This window comes from Centroberyx gerrardi, chromosome 3 (assembly GCF_048128805.1).
Source record: "Centroberyx gerrardi isolate f3 chromosome 3, fCenGer3.hap1.cur.20231027, whole genome shotgun sequence".
In the NCBI taxonomy this organism is placed as follows: domain Eukaryota; kingdom Metazoa; phylum Chordata; class Actinopteri; order Beryciformes; family Berycidae; genus Centroberyx; species Centroberyx gerrardi.
In genome coordinates, this window is record NC_135999.1 from 13,698,870 (window position 1) to 13,720,760 (window position 21,891).

The window sequence follows — 21,891 nt, forward strand, 5'->3', positions numbered from 1 at the left end:
TTAGGGAGATTTACACTTTTCCATTAATATGAATTCTATTATAATAATTCCATTGATACACAGGTATATACACTGGAATGAAGCCATTGTAAAGTGTTACCTAAAGTTACTGTATTCAATTCAAAATCCAATGAGGAGCAAGTCCTGACGGATGCTAAACAAAGGACTGTCAACACTTACTGATGAAGGAGGTTTCCCCCAGGTAGCCTCTGCGTCTGAGCGTCACCTCCAGGAACTTGGCATCCTCATCCACTAAGTAGTACTCCTTCTCCAGAGAGATCCAGGCCCAGTTGAGCCGGAATGGCTGGGGCTTTAGTTTGTTTCCACCTGAAAGAGAGAAAGCTTAATACACCAGCACTTCCTGCAAGAGACCCATCCACTGCACAGTACAATAGGGAAACAATCTATTTTGCTCATGTTAGGAGCCACTGAGGCATCTCAGCTGCTATCCGTTTGAGCTCAAGGATAAAAGGAATCAGAGAGGGGGCATTTTAAATTTGGAAGGGTAACATGATAACTTAATACCGGGGCTTCCCTAAACCCCACTTGACTGGGCCCAAGTGTTGCTTTGTTTCTCATTTCCTCCTTTTCTCATCCACACTCTGTCTCTCTCAACCCCTCTCACTCTTTGTCTTTTTTGCAGCCTTCTTAGCCTGAGCTCAGGCTCTCCCCTCTCAACGGGACAGAGGCAAAGCAGACTGAATGGGTCAAATACAGACACAGATAAATGTGGGCTACTTATGGAAAACACCTTTTTTATCATATGTTAGTTTTATTTCTTTTAATGAGCTGGCCTTTCATCTAATATCTGCCCCACTCCTCACCCCAACACACCCCACACCCTGTCAGTCTCCCTCTCTCTTTTTCTGTTTCTCTCCAAGAAGATATAGCTTAATTGTAAGCCGGGAGTTATATGGTAAAATTTCAGGGCCAGAGTGAGAAGTGAGGCTCCTTTATGCTCCATTAGTGACCTCAAAGGGTGATCGCAGGGTCACACACACACCTACACACACACACACACACACACACACACACACACCTCACACTTATAATTTGGACCTGCAATACTTTGTGAAAGACTCTGTGTAGGTAATTAAGTTGCACAGACCTCAGTATCACCTGAGAGAAAAGCTGTGCTCATAAAACACACATTTGAACCGAGCGCTCGACATTAATCAGCTAAAGCTCCCAGTCACCTGCCACTGATCCGCGGCTACAGGCCCAATCCTGCCCTTAATCCATACTATCTCATGACTCGTGTAATCCTTCAAACGAAACCTGTCAACTCTCTCTTGGTCATTGCCTTGATATTGGCTGCTTCAGAGATGCTTAAGTTAAGGAGTTCTGCTGCATAATCCCAATATTTTTTTTTTAAATGACTGCAGCCAAACGTCCAAATGTCTTATCCTTCGGTCTGGCAGGCCCAATGACCTGTGACTTTTGGTGTGAACGGGCAAAGTTCAGTGGACTCTTTGGATTATAGGGAGGTTAGAGAAGGTTGTTTCTCTTTGGTTTTGCACGGCTGGTCACAGTGAGAGGGGCCTTGTTGACCTAACCCTGCTAAAGATTCTTAGTGGAGTAAAGAAGCTTCAGTCGGTCAGTTTTATGAAGAAACATTCAGCAGTTTGATTTGGCAGTGTCAGGTGTCACTGGATTCTGTTTTTTTGTTTTTGTCAGGATTAAATATTTGATGAATATTTGATACATTACTCAGAAAGTAAAAATACTGGACATCGTACCAGCCAAAGGAGAACTAAAAAAGCAAACGGTACAGTCCAAGGAGAACAATAGCAAGGAGCTTCTGCTTGTCCACACAATGAGCCAGCATTAAGCTCAGTTTTGCCTCAGTGAGGGAGAAAGGGGCTGCGGTCTTTCTGCTATGTGGCTGGGGAGAATGAAAACACTGGGGGGTTGAGTGTGGGTATTCAGGATGGGATGGGGCCGCTTCCTCAAACCCACATGTCAACACCGAGTCCCGACCAGACTGAGCCACAACAAGGCCAAACCACACTCACCAAGACGCAACAGCATGTTCAGATTGAATTGATGGCAGCAAGTGGATTTTACGGGACATTGACAGTGTTGGGTCATTTCTCTCTGCTTGCATTAATTACCTGAGAGGTGTTAAGATGAGCCATGTGCTATATTCTTTCAGTACGACACTGTATCTGACTGTATCTGAGTACACTTTCCATTCATCCTCATGCTATAGACTAAAAACTGCTGTCTTTACAATTGTGCAGTTCTTTATGATCACTTATCCACCTTCTACCACTGACTTTGTGTTTGACACGCACGCACGTACGCACCTATTCCCCTAGCTTAGTCTACCCCTCAGTTAGGACAGGAGACATGGAGCTGCAGTTTTCACGGAGCCCAGTGGGCACCGCTAACCTTGACCATGCTCAGGTTTCTGACAGTCACGGCTAAAAATACAGGAAACATGTATCATTTCTGTTTCTGCCTGTCCCAAATTCTTCCAGGGTTGATAAATGATCAATATATAAGATGGGTGTCTTTGCTCCCTTCTTCTGCAGTAACATGAGGTCCGCAAAGTCTGCTAAATGATACTGGATTGCTTCACACTTCATGAATGGGCTCCATGTGGAACCTAGTGGGAATTGAATCTTAATCTCCACTCAGAATGCCCTTATTTTACCCTGCTGGAAAGTAAAACAAAGTCTCAGACAGACCACAAATGTCAAATTGTTTTTGCGGGGGAAAGTGTTCCCTGGCAGCCTGCCCTCTGTGGAGCTGATATAAGGAGAGGCTTAGTGAGTGGCCGTCATCAAGGATTATCAAATGAACACGGCACAGACAAAAAGCTCCCTCTGTTTCGGCGTCTGGCAATCTGGCAGCTATGGATTTCTGCACTGCTGCAAGCGATAAGACATAGAATACACTGTTTTGTCTGAACGAGGGCAGAACACAGGAATACCATTGCTATCGTAAAGGTTGCTGGAGTATATTGTACTGACTAACAGACATCTATGGTGCACAAAAATGTGTTGGATTGTAATCGATTCAACAACAGTGATGAATGGAAAAGTGCAACCCTCCTCTATCTAAATTTCAAAGGGTGAAATAAAGTTTATTTTTTTAGGTATATAGTTAGTAATCCTATACCTAATTTTAAGGTTTTTTTTTTTTTTTTAGAATACTGTCAAGGAGTCAAGGATAATAAATGAATACTAATCAGATTGACTCTGATATCCTCCTCTGCTACAGTTAAGTGCTCACTGCCTGACTTGAAACGTGTTCGAAACAGAACAGGATTGCAGTGACCGATTGGAAAAAGAGCTGATGAAAAGTATTCTCTTTCCATGTCTGCCACAGTGGTACTCGATATGTGGATGTGAAATGGAGGCACAGCAGTAATATGCCATAAGGTGACAGCACCTCATGACTAGATGGTCATCCTATGGCATTATGGTCAGTAATTTATCCAGAAACGAATCAGAATTTGCTTGAGATCCTTGTCAGTGTTGCAATTAAACATTATGTTAGTAGGTGAATACAAAAACACATAGAGTGCCATTTTTCATGAATAACCAAACCCTTCATAATTGAATGAATGTCTATGACACATTCCAGCCACCAGGACTGAGGAAGTCAGCATTACTTCAGATGTCCTTTGTGATGAAAATGCGTTTAGCTAAGTGACATCTGCCATTTTCCAAGGCCTGTCCACTCAATGGTTTTATAACACTGTGTGGTCAACAGGTGCTGCTCTTTTGCTGTTCCCGGAGTACAGGAGGCTGCTTTTTGTCCACAAGTATAGGTACCGTCGGTCTATTTCTAAATCCCTCTCTTATATATTTTTAATTTTTCCCAGCCCTTCCTCAGTCTTTCCAATTTATTTCCATGCATGTCATCCTCGTTTTACCCAGACATACTCACTTTCTTAACATTTGACCGCAAAAAAACACAGTCTCTCTGTTTTATTTTTCAAATATTTGCCAGTAACATAAATTCAGAAGGAGAAAAACAAGCATAACAGTTTTCTGGCTGGAGCATCATAAAGCACAGAGGTCTCTCCTCTCTCTCTCTCTCTGTCCCAGGAAGCCTTCCTTCCCGCCAGACTTCCAGATTATGGGGAGCAGAGTGACAGCTGTACTCCACCCACCTCCTCCCCCGCAGTTCCCCTTCTTCCCTGTGTCGGCTTTGTTCGCTGAGGGATTGAACAACTGAGAGGGACAGCAGGCCACAGTCTGGGTGGGCCAGATCTACCACCAGGGCATGCCTCCCTGCCTGCCTCCACATTGTTCACACCAGTGCGGGAGAAGGGAATTGGCCATTCTCTGCCTTCTATTGTATCTGCTGTCAAATATTGTGCCTGGAGCTGGCATGAATCTCACCGAATCAAGAAAGAATCAAGATGCCAAGACTTCCCAAAAAGTGGTTCCTGTAGGGCATTGCTTGAACTTACACTATGCTTCAGATAGGGGAGGGGGGGGGGGGGGGGGGATCATTTTACTTGGTGAGAAATCTTCACTTGAAATCAGCCATGACAAATTAAAGACCTGTGAGGCCTATATAAAAAGTAGCAAAAATAGAAGTCAAAATGGCTGTTCTGATGCCTGTCTGGCATTAGACCTGATTTATGGTATAATTTATTGCAATTTTAACTACAAACATTTAGCCTGGCTATCAAATTCGGTGCATACTGTAGCTGCCCGGGTCAGCTCACATTTCCATTAGCTTTTCAAACTGACAATCGTCATAATTTCTGCTGGGATGAAAAGTTTTATAGGCTACACGTATTTCTAAATGTCCCTGTTTTCAGCCCCTTAATAAATTAGCCATAGTGTGATTGATGCTAATCGTTGGCATGGGCAAGGGATGTATATCACAGAAGCACGACTGACGTTTTCATGTTTGTGGACCTGAGTGAGACCAACTGGATGCCGTCCAGAGCTTCACAAGCTGCTGCCTGACTTCCTTAAGTAACTCACACCTAGCTAGCTAGTTGCCCATTTGGACTCCAGTATATACCTACAGCAGCAGCTTCAGGTTGACAGTAATATTTAGCTGCTCTACATGAAGGAATTTCCATGCTGACCCTGTAACTGTAAGCTCTACTGAGCTTACCTGACCTGATGACCGAGCTTGATGATGTACATACAGTTAGCAACAGGTTTTCAAATTGTTAATCAGATAACACCTTGACTATTGGGTGTGATGTGGTGCAGCCGGTTATCAGATTATTGGAAATCTGCCTACAATTGGTATCAATGTCAAGAAACAGAATGCTACAATCAGCACAGGAAAATGTTTTGAATGTAGATACAGTATGTGAGCAAAATGACTCAGCGAATAGACTGTGAGTGCTGCTTATAGAATTTAAAGGTATCCAGCTAAGTCAGCAAACCAACCTCAAAACATATACAGTGCAGTATTCAGTAGTCTCAATACAGTAGTCTCAAAACTTTCCCCTGTGCCAGCAGCCTTTCAGCTCGTATTTACATAGCAGCGCCGCACCATACATAGATGCATTGGGATAGTGGGTCACAGAGGAGATATCATTGGAAAGGGAGGTCAATATGAAGCTTTGACGTCTAACAGCATGATGCAAGGAAGAGCAACCTACTAAGAATATCCTCATCGAGTGACAAGCATGAGGACCGCCATTATTACATTTCCTCATTAATCATTCCACTGATATAAATACTGGCCATGTTCCATTCAGCTATGCCTGTTATTTGAATATCAGAGTATGAGTTTAAGCATTCACATATTGCCCATCAGATAATTGACATGCCAAAAGGTGATGTAAAGCTATAATTAAGATTCCTAGGTTTTCTGGAAGTACTCTTTAATTTTACATTTACATTTAGATGGGTATAGAATGGGATTTTTCAAACGGCAACGGCTTAACTTAGCTTCCTCTGCGCGTTCCAAAGATTTCATGTCAAGAATGCTGGATGAGGATGTATTAATAACTCTAATCATGTCTTCTGGACAGCAGCAGCATGTGCTGTAAATCGACACATCACAGTGCCCAGATCCCAGTTTCAGGACAGTGAAGTGATCTCTGCAGGATGTTGCAAATCATAATGTGACAGGGTCTGAGACCCACATCCCCTTTGACCCTTGCTTGCCACTTGACACAGCGACGCAGACACTTGCATCACTTTGGGGAAATCTAATAACATAGCAAATGTGGTACTGGGAATCTTTGGCAGTCACCAAACTATGCAGTGTAACGCGATTGGGGGAGGGTGCAAGAAAGAGAGAGAGAAAGGACACAGATAGGGATTTGCAAAGCCCATTGTCTAACCATAAGCCAAAGCAGCGCACGCTGATGTCATGTCATGTAGCCTGACAGAAAGATTAAGTTATATAGAAAACAAGAAAGAAAAGAAATGGACAAGGAAAGGAACAGTGAGAGAGTAACTCAGTGACAGCTTGGCTGGGGGCAGCAACAGCTTTGCCATATGAGAGCAGATAAGAATAACCGCTGCAGCCATACATCATAACTCCCCACCCAACCACCCCTCCAACCACCATAAATCAAGCCTGAAGAAGGGGAAGTAGGACAAAAAGAGAAAGAGAGAGACAGAATGAGGTGACAGAATGGATTAGTGAAAGGTATGGGGAAAAAAACTTGACAGGAAAGAAAAGGAAAGAGATGGAGAAGAGGTAAAAAAAGATGAACATGCCAAAGAAGAAGAATGGTGAAAGCCTAACAGGGGCTTAGGGGAGGGAGAGGGAGAAGAGGGGGAGAGGAGGGGGGGTGGAGGGGGATTGAGAGGCCTCAGCTTCTTCTAGTCACAGGGGGCCCCAGCAGTGGCACCATAAGCCAGTAAATCTCTCGGTGACTGTTGACACGGGTGACGGGTACGATCCGAAAACACAGTTAGGAAGCAGGGGTGTAACATGGCTGTGAACGACTCGAGGCACTCGAGTCAGCACACAGACCTACAGGAGGAGGGTCACTGGAGAAAATCGACTGGACCACGTCACGTGTCTTCACCATACAGTGGAACCAAAAGCGTTCAAATGAGTAAACGTACATTTAACAATAGCGCACACACACATACACACACACACACATACATTCCCTAGTTGTTTTTCATTCATTTTCCCTTTCTTCCTTTGCCCTCGTTTCTGTTGTCTCGGTATCATTGCTTTCCAGCCACGCTGCAGAGCAGGCACCTCCTCAGTGGAAGTCTCTGGGTTATCGTCTGCCTATCTGAGATTGGGTTGGATTTCTGCAGAGCTGGGAGTGGGGGTGACGGAGGGCTTTGAAAGGGGATCCCCCCCCCCCGCAGCCTTCCCTCTCACATACACACCTGTCTGCTCGGGATACCACTCCACTTCCAGGGCCTGCTCTGTCTACGGCCCTGGAGTCTGGAGTCTCCAAGGAAGTGCATTCCTCTCCCGGCTCTGAATGATCGCATAACACTCGACCCACCGCGGTCTATGATCCCCCCCCCTCCAGAGCTGGAAAAGTATATTGTTGCTGTTGGAAAAGTACAGAGACCGATTCAACTTATCTGAATATAGAGCCACTGTTCTTTCTCTCTTCTCAATCGGCTAATCAGTGCAGTTTGATTACGACTCTGGTGAAATCTTAGACTGTCTTGCGCCTAAGATTGGCAAGGATAGGCGGCGTTTCATGAAGACCGCTACGCTCCGAGCTCTGAGGATCTGACGGACACTTCCCATATCACCCTCCTCCCTTATCTTTCTGCATTTCAAGCAAGCGAGACAAGCGAGACAAAAAGGAACAGAACGTCTGAACAAGTCTGACACTAAGTAAGGGCTTCTTCTCGTAGCCCGTGGCGCACTAGGCCTATGCCTGATGGACGAGGATATATGTGAGCTGTGCATCCACTTGTAAAAACAAGTATTTATTGGCTCAGTATTCCACATTTTGAATGGCTGTAGGGAGTTTCTGACCTGGTCACTTGCATGGTTATTGCTTTTCCAATAGAAATTCCCAGCAGCCGGAGAGAATGACCCAAGCTGAACCACCGTTTGCATTTGAGGTCACTGGCATATCGTGTCTAGACAGTGAAGTTTGTTCTTCTAACTACAGCGACAATATTTACTGAGAATTAATTGGTCACAATGACTAATGCAGACTACTAAACCTCATGAAACAAAGTGGAAGTGTCTCATTAAATATTTTTGGAGACTTTTTTTGGTATTTTTGTCAAAGTTGCCAAAGAAACACATCATTCACACAACATTCAGGCCAAGGTGTACAAGACGTGCAAGAGGAGGCCCATCTCTCCTCATAGGGTATCTGGAGGTCAAAGTACAGATTTGAAGATGAAGTATTTGAGAGAATTCCCCAGTTCAGCTCATTCATCACTGCTCCTCATATCACCTCTCACTGCAGCGCTCACGCTGAAGCTGTTAGACCTCTGAGATACGGGTCTTTGTGGGTCATCAGATCATCAGGGGCCATAAGCATGAATCTTCTTTTAAGATTAAGATGTCTTAGCTGGGTGTTTCATTTAAGATAACCAGCGGTAAAGGTGCTCAGATCAACTTTTTGGGAAGATTTCTATGCTGAGATAATGTATTGGGATGATAAGGATATATTTAATGACATTGTAATATGTGAATTGTTGATCTTAGCAATTCCCTAAAATGAAATAGATTTTTTTTGCTAAAATCATGGAAAGTGTCCTGATTATAAGGATTTCAAGGATTGTGAATATAACATACATAGCTGAGCTGCTACAGTTATTTCTGTTGGCTAAGAATATTCTTCATTTTCAAAATTGTCTCCTTTTTTTGTACCTCAATATTAGTAATTCTGGGACAAATTAAAGTGAAATGGCTACACTACACTATCGTATCTATTCATTTATCTGTGGGTTGATTTATTTATTTATATATTCATTTATCTGATGTTTCTATTTTGTGTATTTCCAGGCTCATGGCTCAGCTGTGACTGATTTATGCACCTGAGACACATTCCTGCCATTACGTGTCTGTGAAGGGGTGAGAAGTTAAACAGGCACTCCACAGGCCCTCCCTCCGGCTCCTGAATAGATAGAGCCACACTGGCTTGGAGGGCTGCTGCTGACCACCAGGTCCACTCTGAGCGTCCACTCCTGACCTGTCACTAGGACGCACTCGTTACACAATCACGACAGCCACACTTCAGCTGTGCCAAACCCGCCACACACATGCTGTCGTGTACATACCACTTTCACTGTTGACCCCTGCAAGTCTCTGATTGAGATCTTACTGTATCAGCAGTCACATACACACACATACAGTGCTTTAGTGTTTTAGCGTGACCGTAACTGCTGCATCGCTGCCTGTCTGCAGTCACAGATCCCCCTGACACACATGTTGAGAAGGGTCTATGCCCATACATATTGATATCAGATATTTGAAGGATATGTTTATGATCAAGGGTGTGTGTGAGTGTATGTGTGTGCGCTTGACCCACTTGTGAAGAAAGATCAATGCATTGCATGTAGTGGCAGGTACCTTTTAAAGACTGCTAAGACCCTTAAGCAGCTGCCCATATCAGTGCATCTGAGGGCTATTTCCTACCTCCAGGTCACACTAAAGCCACGCTACGCTTAAGAACTCAGTTAGCTAAATTGTTTTGGAATGGTATGTCTAGGCAACACAGTGATTAAGCTGGATTTAGGGAACAAAAATCATTACTGTGTGAGGGGAATCCCACAGTATGAACAATGCTGTGTTCAAATACAGAATGAGGAGAGACCATTGTGATCACATACGTTTTAAACAAGGGGGGATACTCCTGTCTGGACCCAGTCCTATCCCTTTTCTCTCTCTCTCTGTCTCTATCAGTCTAACTTGCTGAGTCTATTCCCCTAATTGTGAGGGAAAATACATTCAATGGCCAACAAGATCCTAAGCAACAGGGAAATAGCCAGGGAGCAGCCTCCAGTTGACTCATTTCCACATTTCAAAACTATGAATCTTATACATTTATGTTGCAAATTTGTTTTGTTGATTTCAGTGTGAATTGACAAAATGAATTGATTCAATTCAATTAATGCACTGTTTAAGATTGTGAAAAAGTATACTGTAAACAAAGTAGACCAATTTCAGTGGATAATCTTGGGTCTAAATCCCTCATAACCCAAGGCTTTGCTTCCCACACAAGCAGCTCAAACACTCAGATTCATTAGCAGACTGGCTGACCATCAGAGCGCTCTCAGCCTGCCCCTACATGTCCAGGACAATACCCTCCCCTCCTCTTTGTCACTGCCTCAACACTTCACATTAGTGATTCACTGGTCAGCTCACCTTACTTTTATCTGTTATTTGATCTTTGTCCGGATGTGTGTGCGTGTGTGTGTATGTGTGTGTGTGTGTGTGTGTAAAGGTGTGCATGCGTACGCATGTGTGTGTATGTGTGGCTGTGCGAGTGTGCATATGCTCGCTCATGTATTTATATATGTGTATGCTGTTAATTATATGTATGTGGTGGTGTGAGCCCAGTCTGTGCCCTCTACATGTGAACCATGGTCAGGCAGAAACAAGGCCATCCTCCAGCTGGAGTGATGCTTTATGTCCCAGCCTGCACCACTGCACCTGGTTCAGCTGAGCTGGCTGGAAGCTTAAACAAAGTGCGACAGCAAACAGAAGGGACTTGTGAACTAATTGAAGCCCTTCTGTTCCCTTCCCGTGGTTAGACCTCCATTTACAGGCAGAAAGGCCACAAAGATTTATTTGCTTCAGTCAAATGAATAGGTGGCATAAGTCTCAGATATATTTGAATATATTGTGTTATCTTTTTCAGTCACTGTCAGAACAACCAATCCTCATTCAAACCAAATTATCACCTGCTTCACTTGCAGTCTGGGGAGAGAGTTAATTACTAGGTCCCTTCTCAAGTCAAGGCTAATATGAGGGCTTCACTTTGGTGAAAAAAAGACAGCAATTTGCCAAAAAGGCACATCCTCCTAATCCTCCCTTCCCAATGGACTTGATGATGGTATTGCCACTAACACGGTCTTCAATCCTGCATAATTATAGACTAAACTTTCCCTGCTGCATCAATTGCATTTCCAAACCTAAGTTTGTTTTGCATTTTAGAGCTGATGTTAAAATAGCAAAGCGCGTCCCACCTGTTTCATTTTATTGCTTTGCATTTGCTATATTTGTAATGCGGTCCAAGTCTATCTAAGTGGAGTTAGAGATGACAAGCCACAAAACAAATCTAAATTGCAGCATTTATACAGTACTGTATAAGTCACTGTCGTGTCTGTACCACACATCTGATTCATGCTTCATGATTCACTAACAAACTACAGGACAAGTACATGCACACAGATACTTTAAGCTGAGAAGACCACAAGATTGTCATGTTAGACATGTAACCTGTGGATATTTATGACATTTAAAAAGTGAGGCTCATATGACATCTGACCAAAAGTAAATTTCCAAGGAATATAAATACACACAGCTACTGAAATCCAAAGCCTGTGGGTAGAGCGCCCCTAGAGAAGGAAAGGAATGGATCTTAGTCAAAATGCAGAGCACCCTCACCCTATCGGATGCTGATGACGTGTAAAACAGAAAATAGAGACTGAAAAATAGAACTATTTAGTTTGAATCCCTTCCTCACTGAATGGATTGTGTAGATATTCCTGGTATTCTTACAATCATAACACTCACAAAATACATTTCCTTTTCAGGAACCAATAATAACCAAGACTTTAAATTCTCAGCCTACTACTTTCACACAATTTACACACTTGCAGACAAACAATGAAATGTAACATTTTCTGGATATTCAAGACCAAAACCTCATGCTATCACTGTTCGGGTGAGATTTGAAAACAAGCAAACAAAAAAAAAAAAAAAAAACGGAAACTGAATATGTTTATATGAAGAATACCTTTACACGTTTGGTTTCATGGTGTCACCTCAAACACATGGAAAGGGGACCTTTGAAAGCACTGAAAAGTACCCTGAGGGAAAGGACCCTATTGTTCATTAACAATAAAGTTTAGAGCTTTATTCATCGTCTGGTAGTCCCACCTCTTTCACTTTTTACACAGCCATAGTCAGTGTTCGGCCCAAGTCCCCTTTGACCCCTGTCCTTTAAACCTGCTACCCTTTCCAGTAGGGGTGAAAAGAGACGGGGGCTCTATACCGGCTGTCAGTCATGGCCAACTGCTTTAAGTCTTTGTGATGCAAACACTTGGGAGACTGACAGAGAGCAGGAAGTTTTAATTTTAAGGAACCATTAAAAGACAGATAAAGTCTAAGAAAAGCCTAATAGTAGTAATGAGCCCTCTATGGTGTCAATGCTCATGTGTATGAAATATGAAATATTAAATGATTCCTACCTTTGTCTTCAACAGTGAAGTAGAAGATATCACTTGTGGCGTTGCTTCCATCCAACAACGCATAGCAGATCTTCATGTCATCAATATCAGCTGATGGTATGAGAAACATAGGAAGACAGAGTGTAAGGTGAAATCCTCTACACTTGCCAAGGTAATTGAGAGGATTAGCCCACTTTTTACAGAGCTTTAGTTACAGGCCTCAGGCTTCCATTTAAATGATGTGAAAGACAAAAGAAGTTTTTAAAAGTTCAGTACTGATATTTTACCATCAATTCATCCATCAGAATATAGAAATATCTGAAAATCATCCTTGTTTAAACTATTATTATTATTAGTAGTAATCATTATTCCTCCACATACATTTAATATCTATGATGCTATGTATCACATTTATGACAACATTCCTTTATTAGATATCATTAAAATCTTACATAAGGTATTAGAGGATGGTAAAGTTTCATTTTTAAATCCTTTTTCACTTAACAGATTTAATGGTGTGACATTCGCTTACCTTGTGTGAAGGTCTTGATGCTGTCATTGCCCAAGGCGGTGTTCATAATGAAGCCATGCAGAGGAGCCTCGGACACGGTGTATTTCAGGACCTTCCGGGCGCTGTCGCGGTCCTCAGATCTAAGGGCCTTACTGGTGATCAGGAAACCCAGGTGGCCTGTCTGGAGGACCCTGAGTGAGGCTCCGGCCTTATTGACCACAATCTGGGGGACACCATTGTCCACTGTGTTGATGTGAATGGTCATCATCTGGGGCTTGCGTGTCTCATACACAGTGTCGGGAAAGACGTAAAAATCATTATGTGTGCCGTCCGTGACAGTGAAGGAGAAGCTGTCTTCATTGGTCTCGGTGCTGTCGTGCTTATAGGTGATAAGGTTCTCATTCAGGTCTTGCTTGGTAAAGGTAGTGATTGGTTGGGTGTTGTTGAAAAGCAGCTGTCCGTGCACTGGCACCTGGGTGACTATGAAGCGCAGCAGGTTGTCTGGGGTGTCCCGATCCTCAACCGTCAACTCAAATGGTGTGATGAGCTTGGTTTCTCCCTCCCCCAAAACCAGTTTGTGTATGGTCAAGACAGGTTTCTTATTATCTACATCAGTGATGGACACTCTGAAGGTACGGAAGACAGGGTTGTAACCATCTGTCACCTCAAACTCAAAGCTGTCCATCTTCATCTCATCATCGGAGGTGTGGATATAGTAGATCTTGTTGCCAGCAAGCTGCAGTTGGGTGAAGGTGGAGATGGGAACACCTGGGTGGTCTGTGCACTCTAGATGACCTCTGCTGGGGGCTCGTGTGATACTAAAGCCGAGGTATTCATCAGGACTGTTGATATCAGTGGTGCTGAGGAGGTCAGTGGTAAGAGTTACTCTTCCTCCTTCTTTGAGAGTTACACCTTTGTTAATAACATCCGGAAAGACCATGTCAATACTTCCAATGTTGATGTAAAAGTAACGGTCAATAAGGGGATTGATGCCATCTGTGACGTCAAACTTCAGCAGGTCACGAATGCCCTCTTGGCCTGTGTGCACATACTGGATGAGCTGTTTGTCAATTTCATTCTGTGTGAAGTTCATGCCAAGGGTGATATTGCCCATGACGTCACCAAACTTGGTAATACGCTGAAGATAGCCTTGGCTTGGTCCATAACGCACAACATATGTTAGCTCTTTGTCTTCAGAGTCAAGGTCGGTGGCCTTCAAAACCTTGTTACTGATGACTTTGGTCTCTCCGATCTCAACTTCAAGACCATCATTTATAGCCATTCTTGGTGTCTCGTCATCAACAGGAATAACCATGATAATAACTTTTTTTTCCACTGTGTGTTTTCCATCTGAGATCCTGATTTCAAAGCTGTCCTCTTTGGTCTCTGAGTCGTCATGTTCATAGACGATGTTGGATGCCTCTTTGATCTGATCCAAGTTGAACTTGTCCACAGGGATGGTGCCAGTGCTGAGCTGCTGAACGATTGTACCATGCTTGGGGTTTTTGATGATCTCAAAGTACAGCTCGTCCCCGGGGATATCAGCATCAGCTGCATTCAGGATTGGTGTGTCAATGACCAGACTCATGCCCTCCATTACCACAAACTCACGGATAAAAATTTCAGGCTTCTCATCATTGGCTGGAATGATGACTACGGGGAAGAAGTGCCGTTCAGAGAAGTTAATACCATCTGAACAGCGGAAGGTGAAGCGGTCTTCCACAGGTTCGACCCCTTTGTGGATGCTTTGGACATAGTGGATATGACCAATGCCAACATCTTTGATGCTAAAGGCAGTGATAGCTGTGCCTGCCCTAGATTTCTCAGAGCCTGCAGCTGGGGAGATATTTTCCACATAGCCAGATGTTGGTTGGACGATGATGGTGCACAGAATATCATCATTATCTGTGTCAATATCCTCAGCTTGGATGTGCTCCAGAGTAATGACATTCTTCTCCCCTTCCACTACTACAAACTGCTCTCCAACACTGACAATAGGTGGAATACTGTCAACAGGGAGAATAGTGACATGAACTCTCACACCTTGGACCTTGTTGCCGCCGATGACCCATTCTTCTGACATATCGGACAGGGTAAGGTTGAAGGAGTCATGTTCTTTGACTGGTCCAATTTCACCAGATGTGTGAGCATACACCACCCCCCCATTGATGATGTCCTGCTGGGTGAATCTCTCAGCAGGGGCACCATTGACCAGGATCTCACCTAACCTGGGAGGCTCTTCCACGATGAAAGTGAGCCTGAGATCATCTGTGTCTTCATCACGGCCCTGAATGACATTGCCTGTAATCTCTGTCGCTCCATTCTCCAGTACATCAATGGAGGCTCCAAGCAGACCAGCTGGCAGCATAATAGTGGGGGCCTCGTCATCAACTGGCTCAATGGTGATCTTAATGATGATGGGTACCTCATGGAAACCATCACTCACATCAAGCTTGATGACATCGCTGAGGGATTCCTCACCGCTATGGATGTAAGTTAGGCGAGCATTTGCTATGTCTTCTAGCACAAATGTCTCGCCGTTTGACATGTCAATCCCCAAATACTGCAGCTGCCCATAGCGAGGAATCTGGGTCACAGTGAATATGATATTTTCATCATCTGTATCTGTGTCTGTGGCGTGCAGTTCTTTCTTAGTGATGATATATGTACTTCTTTCCATAAGAGTGAAGCCTGTGTTGGTGATGAGTGGGGGTTTGTTGTCAACAGGCTGCAAGAAAATGGTGAATAGTCCATCTGCTGAGTTACCAGCAGTGTCTTCCACAACGAATGTGAACTGAACAACTTTTGGAGTGATGCCCAGTTCCTGGTCAGGAGGCTTGTAAGCCACTTTGTGGTGATTGACCTGGGCCTGTGTAAACTCAGTAATGGCAGTGTCAGGGTTGTCAGTCAGAACGATTTCACCCAGGGGGGCTGGGTTGTTCTCATCCGTGTCAGTTGGGGACTTAGTGATAGTGTACTTCAGGTCCCTGTCATCTGAATCTAGATCACCGTAATACAAAAAATTCTTCTTGAAATGCGTCAGCTCATACTCTTGGACTGTCATGTGAAGGGTGGTGCCTGGATGAAGCTCTGGGGCAAGGTCATCAATAGGATGGATTTTGATGGTGAATATGTGTTCGCCTGATTGATTAGGAGGGTCGTTATCATCTTGGACACGGAACACAAACTGGTCAATTACAGTGGTGATGCTATGTGGTCCAATATGACGATAGAACAGCTTTCCATCAAAAATATCTTGCTGAAACCATTCAGTCACCACCTGCTCAAACATCTCATCTGTCTCACTGAACTTCCAGAGAGAGGGGTCAGAGGGAGGCTCCACTTGCCTGAGAAGTAGCTCCCCTACAGTAGAGTAAGGGGCTTCCAGGATAAACTTAATGGTAGAGTCTTCTGAATCAATATCTGTGGCACTCAGAATGAAAGGAGAGATCTGCATAACTTCATTCTTGAACAGCACCAGGCCAGTGTTAGCATTGATAATAGGGGGCTCATCGTCGGTGGGGGCAATAGTAATGGGGAACAAAAACTCTACATCATTACTGCCATCAGTCATTCTGAAAATAATGTTGTCACTGTAGGTGTCACTGCCATCATGCTGGTACACCACAATACCGGCATCTAGATCAGCAGCTGTAAAGAATTTCCTACGAGTTCCAAGTATAGTCAATTCACCATGTTTTAAGCCATCCACAACAGTAATTCTCACATCGTCCAGGTTATCCTCGTCACTGATCTCTAAATTCTGTGAGCTGGAGAGGGCTCGGGACTGCCCTTCAAACAATAGCTGCCCTGTATTTTTGGTTGCTACAGGAGCCAAGGTATTCATAGGCTTCACCACAATCATAAAAGCAAAAGTATCAGACACAGCACCATCGGTGTCTACAATTTCAAACTCTAGCTGGAAAATCCTCTCTACATCTGAGTCCTCTGAGGGGGGCTTGTAGGCTATTTTAAGATCTTTGATGTCTCTCTGATAGAAGGAGGTGATGGGCAGGTTCTGATCATCTGTGCTGATGATATATCCCTGCTGAGGGCCCAGGGGCGAAGTAATGTTGAAAATTAAATCGTCTGGATCAGATTCAACATCTTCAGCAGCCAGCATATCACTTGTAATAGCTGTCATCACAAACTGATCAATCTCCATCATCATCATAGCTACAAAGCTGGGCTTCGGAGCCGTATTCTCTGCACCCTCTTTGATTCTAACCATCATCTGGAAATGCTCTTGCATTATGGTGTTGCCTTCATTATCCTGCAGTTCTACCATCATTGGAATATAGTCTCTGTTTGGTGAGTTGGTTTTAGCGGTGTGCTTGTAGCGAATGCCTTGTTTAACAAATTCATCACAGTCAACCATTTGGCCATTGGTAGAGTTATTCAAAAGTGTGCCATACCTGGGGAGACCTCCGGCGCCGACCAGAGTGGTGATCTTACACTGTGTCACACCTTCCTCATAGGAAAATTCCAGACCCTTTTTGTCAATAGGGTTGCTGTTGCCATTGAGCTTTTCTACTGCAAGGGGCATATTCCTGGTGAGGATCTCGAGCTGTTGGAAAACCACCTCCACCTCCAGCATGAAAGGGATGATAACCGTGTCCGTCTGGGAGTCATAACGGAGCTGCAGCTTCACGCGATCCTTGCTGGGACTCCGAGATCCCAAATGAGTGTATTTCACCTCATCTGGTCCAAATGCACAGGGGAACTTTTTAGGGGTCAGCACCCCAGGTTTCTGGGCTAGTGGGTCATTGTCCAGAACTGTGATGTGACAGCGGTCACCAGGCTGCACTTCTGTTACCAGGTCATTTATAGGGTCCAAATACACAGACCTCCCAAATGGTACTCTGATCCCATTGTTAGCAATGATGATACTGTCTTCATTAGGTCCAGATCTGTGGTGATAGAGGTTAGCTGGGTCAAACGGCTCTGCATCTACTGAGGCAAAGCAGAAGCCTAGAGCAAACATAACAAGGAGGCATCTCAAAAGTGCCCGTGTTTTACAAAGTCTGGAACTTTGCAGACAACCAGCCATATCCACTGCTAGTTGCCTTGCAATTTCTTTTAGAAGTCAGCAGCAATAGGCAGATTCCTCTCCCCCCCCAAAAAAAAATACAGAGAGAAAAAAAAAAAATCTGTGATAGTTGGGGCCTTGGATTCTATCTTCTGTGTTCTCTCTCTGTTGCTATGTGGCCACACAGACACAAGTGTAGTGAGTGCTGTGGGGCTGTGCAGGTAATAATGAAACAGTAGACAGTGACAGCCGCAGACTCCTCCTTCTGTCAGCGCAGGGAGGGAGCCTCCTGCCCCCATGGCTAATTTAAGAAAGACCATTGGACAGCCTGTGAAAGTGCTCCCCCAACCCGCCCTCACCCTTCTCTCACAAAAAAAAAGGCCAGATACATGAAATGTGGGGGAAGCATCCAATGCAGTAATCTAATTTAATCTATTGTAAAAGTATCTTTCCTGTCAAACAAAGACAGTGTTATTATCTTTGACTGGAATATTCTTTTTTTGATTTCTGAATATTCAATATTTATAAATTGCTTCATGGTTGCTGTATTATATCACAGATTTAGTAACTACATGTTTTAGTAGTGTTGCTTATTGTCCACACATCACAAATGGATGCCATGTCATGAGGCTACACTTTATTTATGAGTAAGCCTGCTTAAATTTGATAACTGATGATTTCAGCAGTTCCTTGAACATTACAAGTTTTACTATTTAAATTCACTGTGCACTTAATAATTGATTGTGCACTGAACTTTGAGTTTCTCATTCAAAGTCAACATGAATTTTTCATTGGAATATTTTTGGAGCATATGGCAACTTTTATGAACCACTGACAGTGGTGCCCTCTATTGGGTGACTGGATAAACAAGACTGTCTTTGACCCATATTTCTGTCAAAAGCGTGTTAATAAATAAAACAGTTTTTGCAGCATGAATAACATTATTAGTTTCATATCAAATGAAGAACACATGCATTGTGCAAGTTGTATAAATAAAGCAACAGTAATTATCATGGATAGCAATCACTTTGCTGAAGATGAGTTTGAATATTAATTAATCCAGACAAATAAATTTCTGCCTAATGGTTTAGAAGTCAGTTTGAAGTCAGCTATGTGTTCTGATACATCATCACTGATCTGTGTGGTAATTTCACACAGTGCTTCACATGAACAGAGGAGTCTTCAAGGAGAGCTGGGACCCATGTTAATGAACCATGCCATCTCTTATCATAGTCCCATCAGAATTCCCCGGTCAAGGTCAAGTCTGACATCCCAATACTCCCCTCTGCCATAATCCAGTGGAGGAATCCTAATGGGACATTATGGAGTGGCTTTACACCTCAGCCTCTTACATCTCTCAATTATATGAGCTAATGCAGAAATGTCATTGTATTAGATTGGATTACTTTGCTTGTATGTTGTATATTTGAAAGAATCTAGATTAAATAGTTTTTGCGAGAATCAGCATGGATATTAATTCTTTATTGTAACTTCAACTACTTGTAAATTTAAAAAAACTCAAACATTTACTGTAGCCAGCACAGTAAAAATTAAACAATGAAAATACTAACACATACACAGCCTCTCTGACAGGGTCAGGCTCTGTTCATGAGGCAGAGGGCCACTGAGGTCGTGTCACTGGGACGTCCCGGCACCGCAGTGTCCTTTGGTCCCACACAGAGTGACCAGCACCTGGCATCAGCTGGCAGGACAGGTGTATGGACACTGTCTGGTCTCACACACAGAAAAAAACCACAGCAGGTCAAAATATTACTCAAATACTGCTCAAACAATACAATTACATTACAAAATGATACATTTACAAGACTACAATGCAATTTCTTAGCATGCTGTATAATGCATGTTATTGTTACAAGGAGATAATTTTGTTAAGGGTGTGCTTAAAAATGATTTACTGAACATATATGATATTATTTGATAATCTGTCCTATAAATTGTTCATAGAAAGTCCATATATGTTGATAGCAGTGAGGCTAAGTATCAGATTTAAAATCATGCAGTCTCCAAGTGTGGAAATCCCCTCCCTTATTGTGACAGAGTCTAGTTTAACTGATGACAAGACATGATGTAGGCATTGATGCCAACACACGTGATATTTTCTGCCAAGCGAATGTTCAAAATACAGTCCAAAAGATGCAAAGAGATCTATCTTAACTGTATAGATAGATGTATGAAGGAAATACATATGGGAGGCTCCTACTGCAGTCATAGTGACAAAGCATAACATGGAGAAATTGAGCAGTCATATTTTGGATGCGGTGAGAATGTGAGAATGTGCGCTCAGTATGGTGCACAAGGTCATGTTAAGATAAAAATACCTAGTAGCCTTTTATGGAACATCGTTTGAGTTGGGCATGAGGCTCGATGAAGCGATCCGTACGCATTGCTCAAACATTTTCACACATCATTTCTCAGTATTGCAGTACTCTGAATGTTTGATGAAATGTTTAGGTTTTATTGCCAGTTATGGGACAATACTGTATTATAGGACAAAGCACAGTAGGCTACATAAACTGTGTGGGATATCATGTTTTTTTCCAAGAATACTCCTGTTAATTCATTGAATCAAGTACTGATGAAATGTGCCTATGATCTATGAATCCCTCCAACGCAGAGTATGCACAATGTGAAAATCTTTTGTACTACAGGGAGATATTTATAAGGGTGCCATTAAACAGCAGAGAGGTGAGGTGATTAAATCTGACACCCTCAATAACGCAAATGAAAATAAATGGTTCTGTGTTTATTGGAGATGATGATGCCTTTAGGACAACACTGTGTGGCACTTAGCAACCTTCCTGTGACTAACGCCCCTTAGCGTGGGCTGAATAGCGAGGATGCCATAAGCGTCCAAGCATTCTGTATCGCACTTTTCATTGCATCCCCTAAATAAATCTTGCCCTCCTCACTCGGCCAGCCAGGAATGAAAGGGGGGGGCACACACTGCAGGGTGTAACTATAGAAACAAACATACCAAGCTTTTTATAAACTGTAACTCCTGGATTTCATTCACTTTGTTCACATGGTAAAGAAGCAGAATGTGATGACCTATGGACTGAAAAAAGGCAACTTACCTGAACAGAAAATCTTTTGGTGCGTGGATCTCCTAAACAAGGAGTCAACGAGAAAATGCTGATATTGATGAAACAGTCTGCCTTAACTACATCTCCAGCTATAAGTTAGTGGCTGATAAGGAAAGGAAAACAACTACTAAATGCTTCTTTTCTCAAGCTGCAGCACAGTATTCACTGAGCCTCTGTCCAACTTAATGAAAGCTTCCCCTTCTATTGAGACTCGCTTTTAATGAGCGCCTGAGGTAAACAGAGAGAGAAGTTGGGTAGAGGCCAGGTCTTGCTGCCCAGGATCAGCTCCTCATCCAGGGAGCAGCTCATGATGACAGCAGGCCTTAATGACCTCATGATGGATGGAGAACAAAGCCCAAGAGGATCCTATCCCTCCATCCCGAACCGCCACCCAGGGAGAGAGAGCAGGATTTGCTTACTTTCCTCCTGGTGCAGTTGTTCTTTCTGTCAAGGTGAAGCCACATTCAGATCTAGTTCAACCTCAAAATAGCATTTTATGCTGCTTTGATGCTACTCTCCATCATTTTACACTCTTTTTAAGCTCTTTTATGGCACAAATACTATAATTTAAAGAAACATGTTTTCCTTAAATAATACAGAATGCCCTATCCAAATGATGTGTTTTGAAAAAATGTTTTTAGTATATCAGTATTGTGGTTATACTGTTTTTTTCCTTTAGTTGAAACAACAAAAATAATGAGGACAGAACTGTCTTTCCTGGATTGGACACATTCTGTACAAACTAATAAATAAATTGTTAATTATTGCTTGTGACGCCCTAAATGAGCCAGGCTGTAACAGTCATCAATATTTATCATCATATGGTACAGACAGTAAATATAACCTCAATTTGAAAATATGATATGAAATGTAAGACTTTAATCTATGTCTGTTTGATTCAATAGACAATTTAACCATCTAAAAAATTGGTCAGAGAATATGATTTAATGGTCTTAAATCATG

The 21,891-nt window shown here is 43.0% G+C and overlaps 1 protein-coding gene across 2 annotated transcripts in view; it reads right to left on the reverse strand.

Annotated features, from left to right (window-relative positions):
• frem3 (Fras1 related extracellular matrix 3) overlaps positions 1-17,845 on the reverse strand; it is a 31,220-nt gene extending 13,375 nt beyond the window's left edge. For both annotated transcript variants that reach the window (XM_071911715.2, XM_078291051.1), the window contains exons 1-3: positions 12,817-17,845; positions 12,306-12,395; positions 181-327 (exon numbers count right to left, since the gene is read on the reverse strand). In XM_071911715.2, the coding sequence (XP_071767816.2) occupies positions 181-327; positions 12,306-12,395; positions 12,817-17,845 (5,266 nt within the window). The remainder of the gene's footprint in view (positions 1-180; positions 328-12,305; positions 12,396-12,816) is intronic.
• Positions 17,846-21,891: the final 4,046 nt, after the last annotated feature.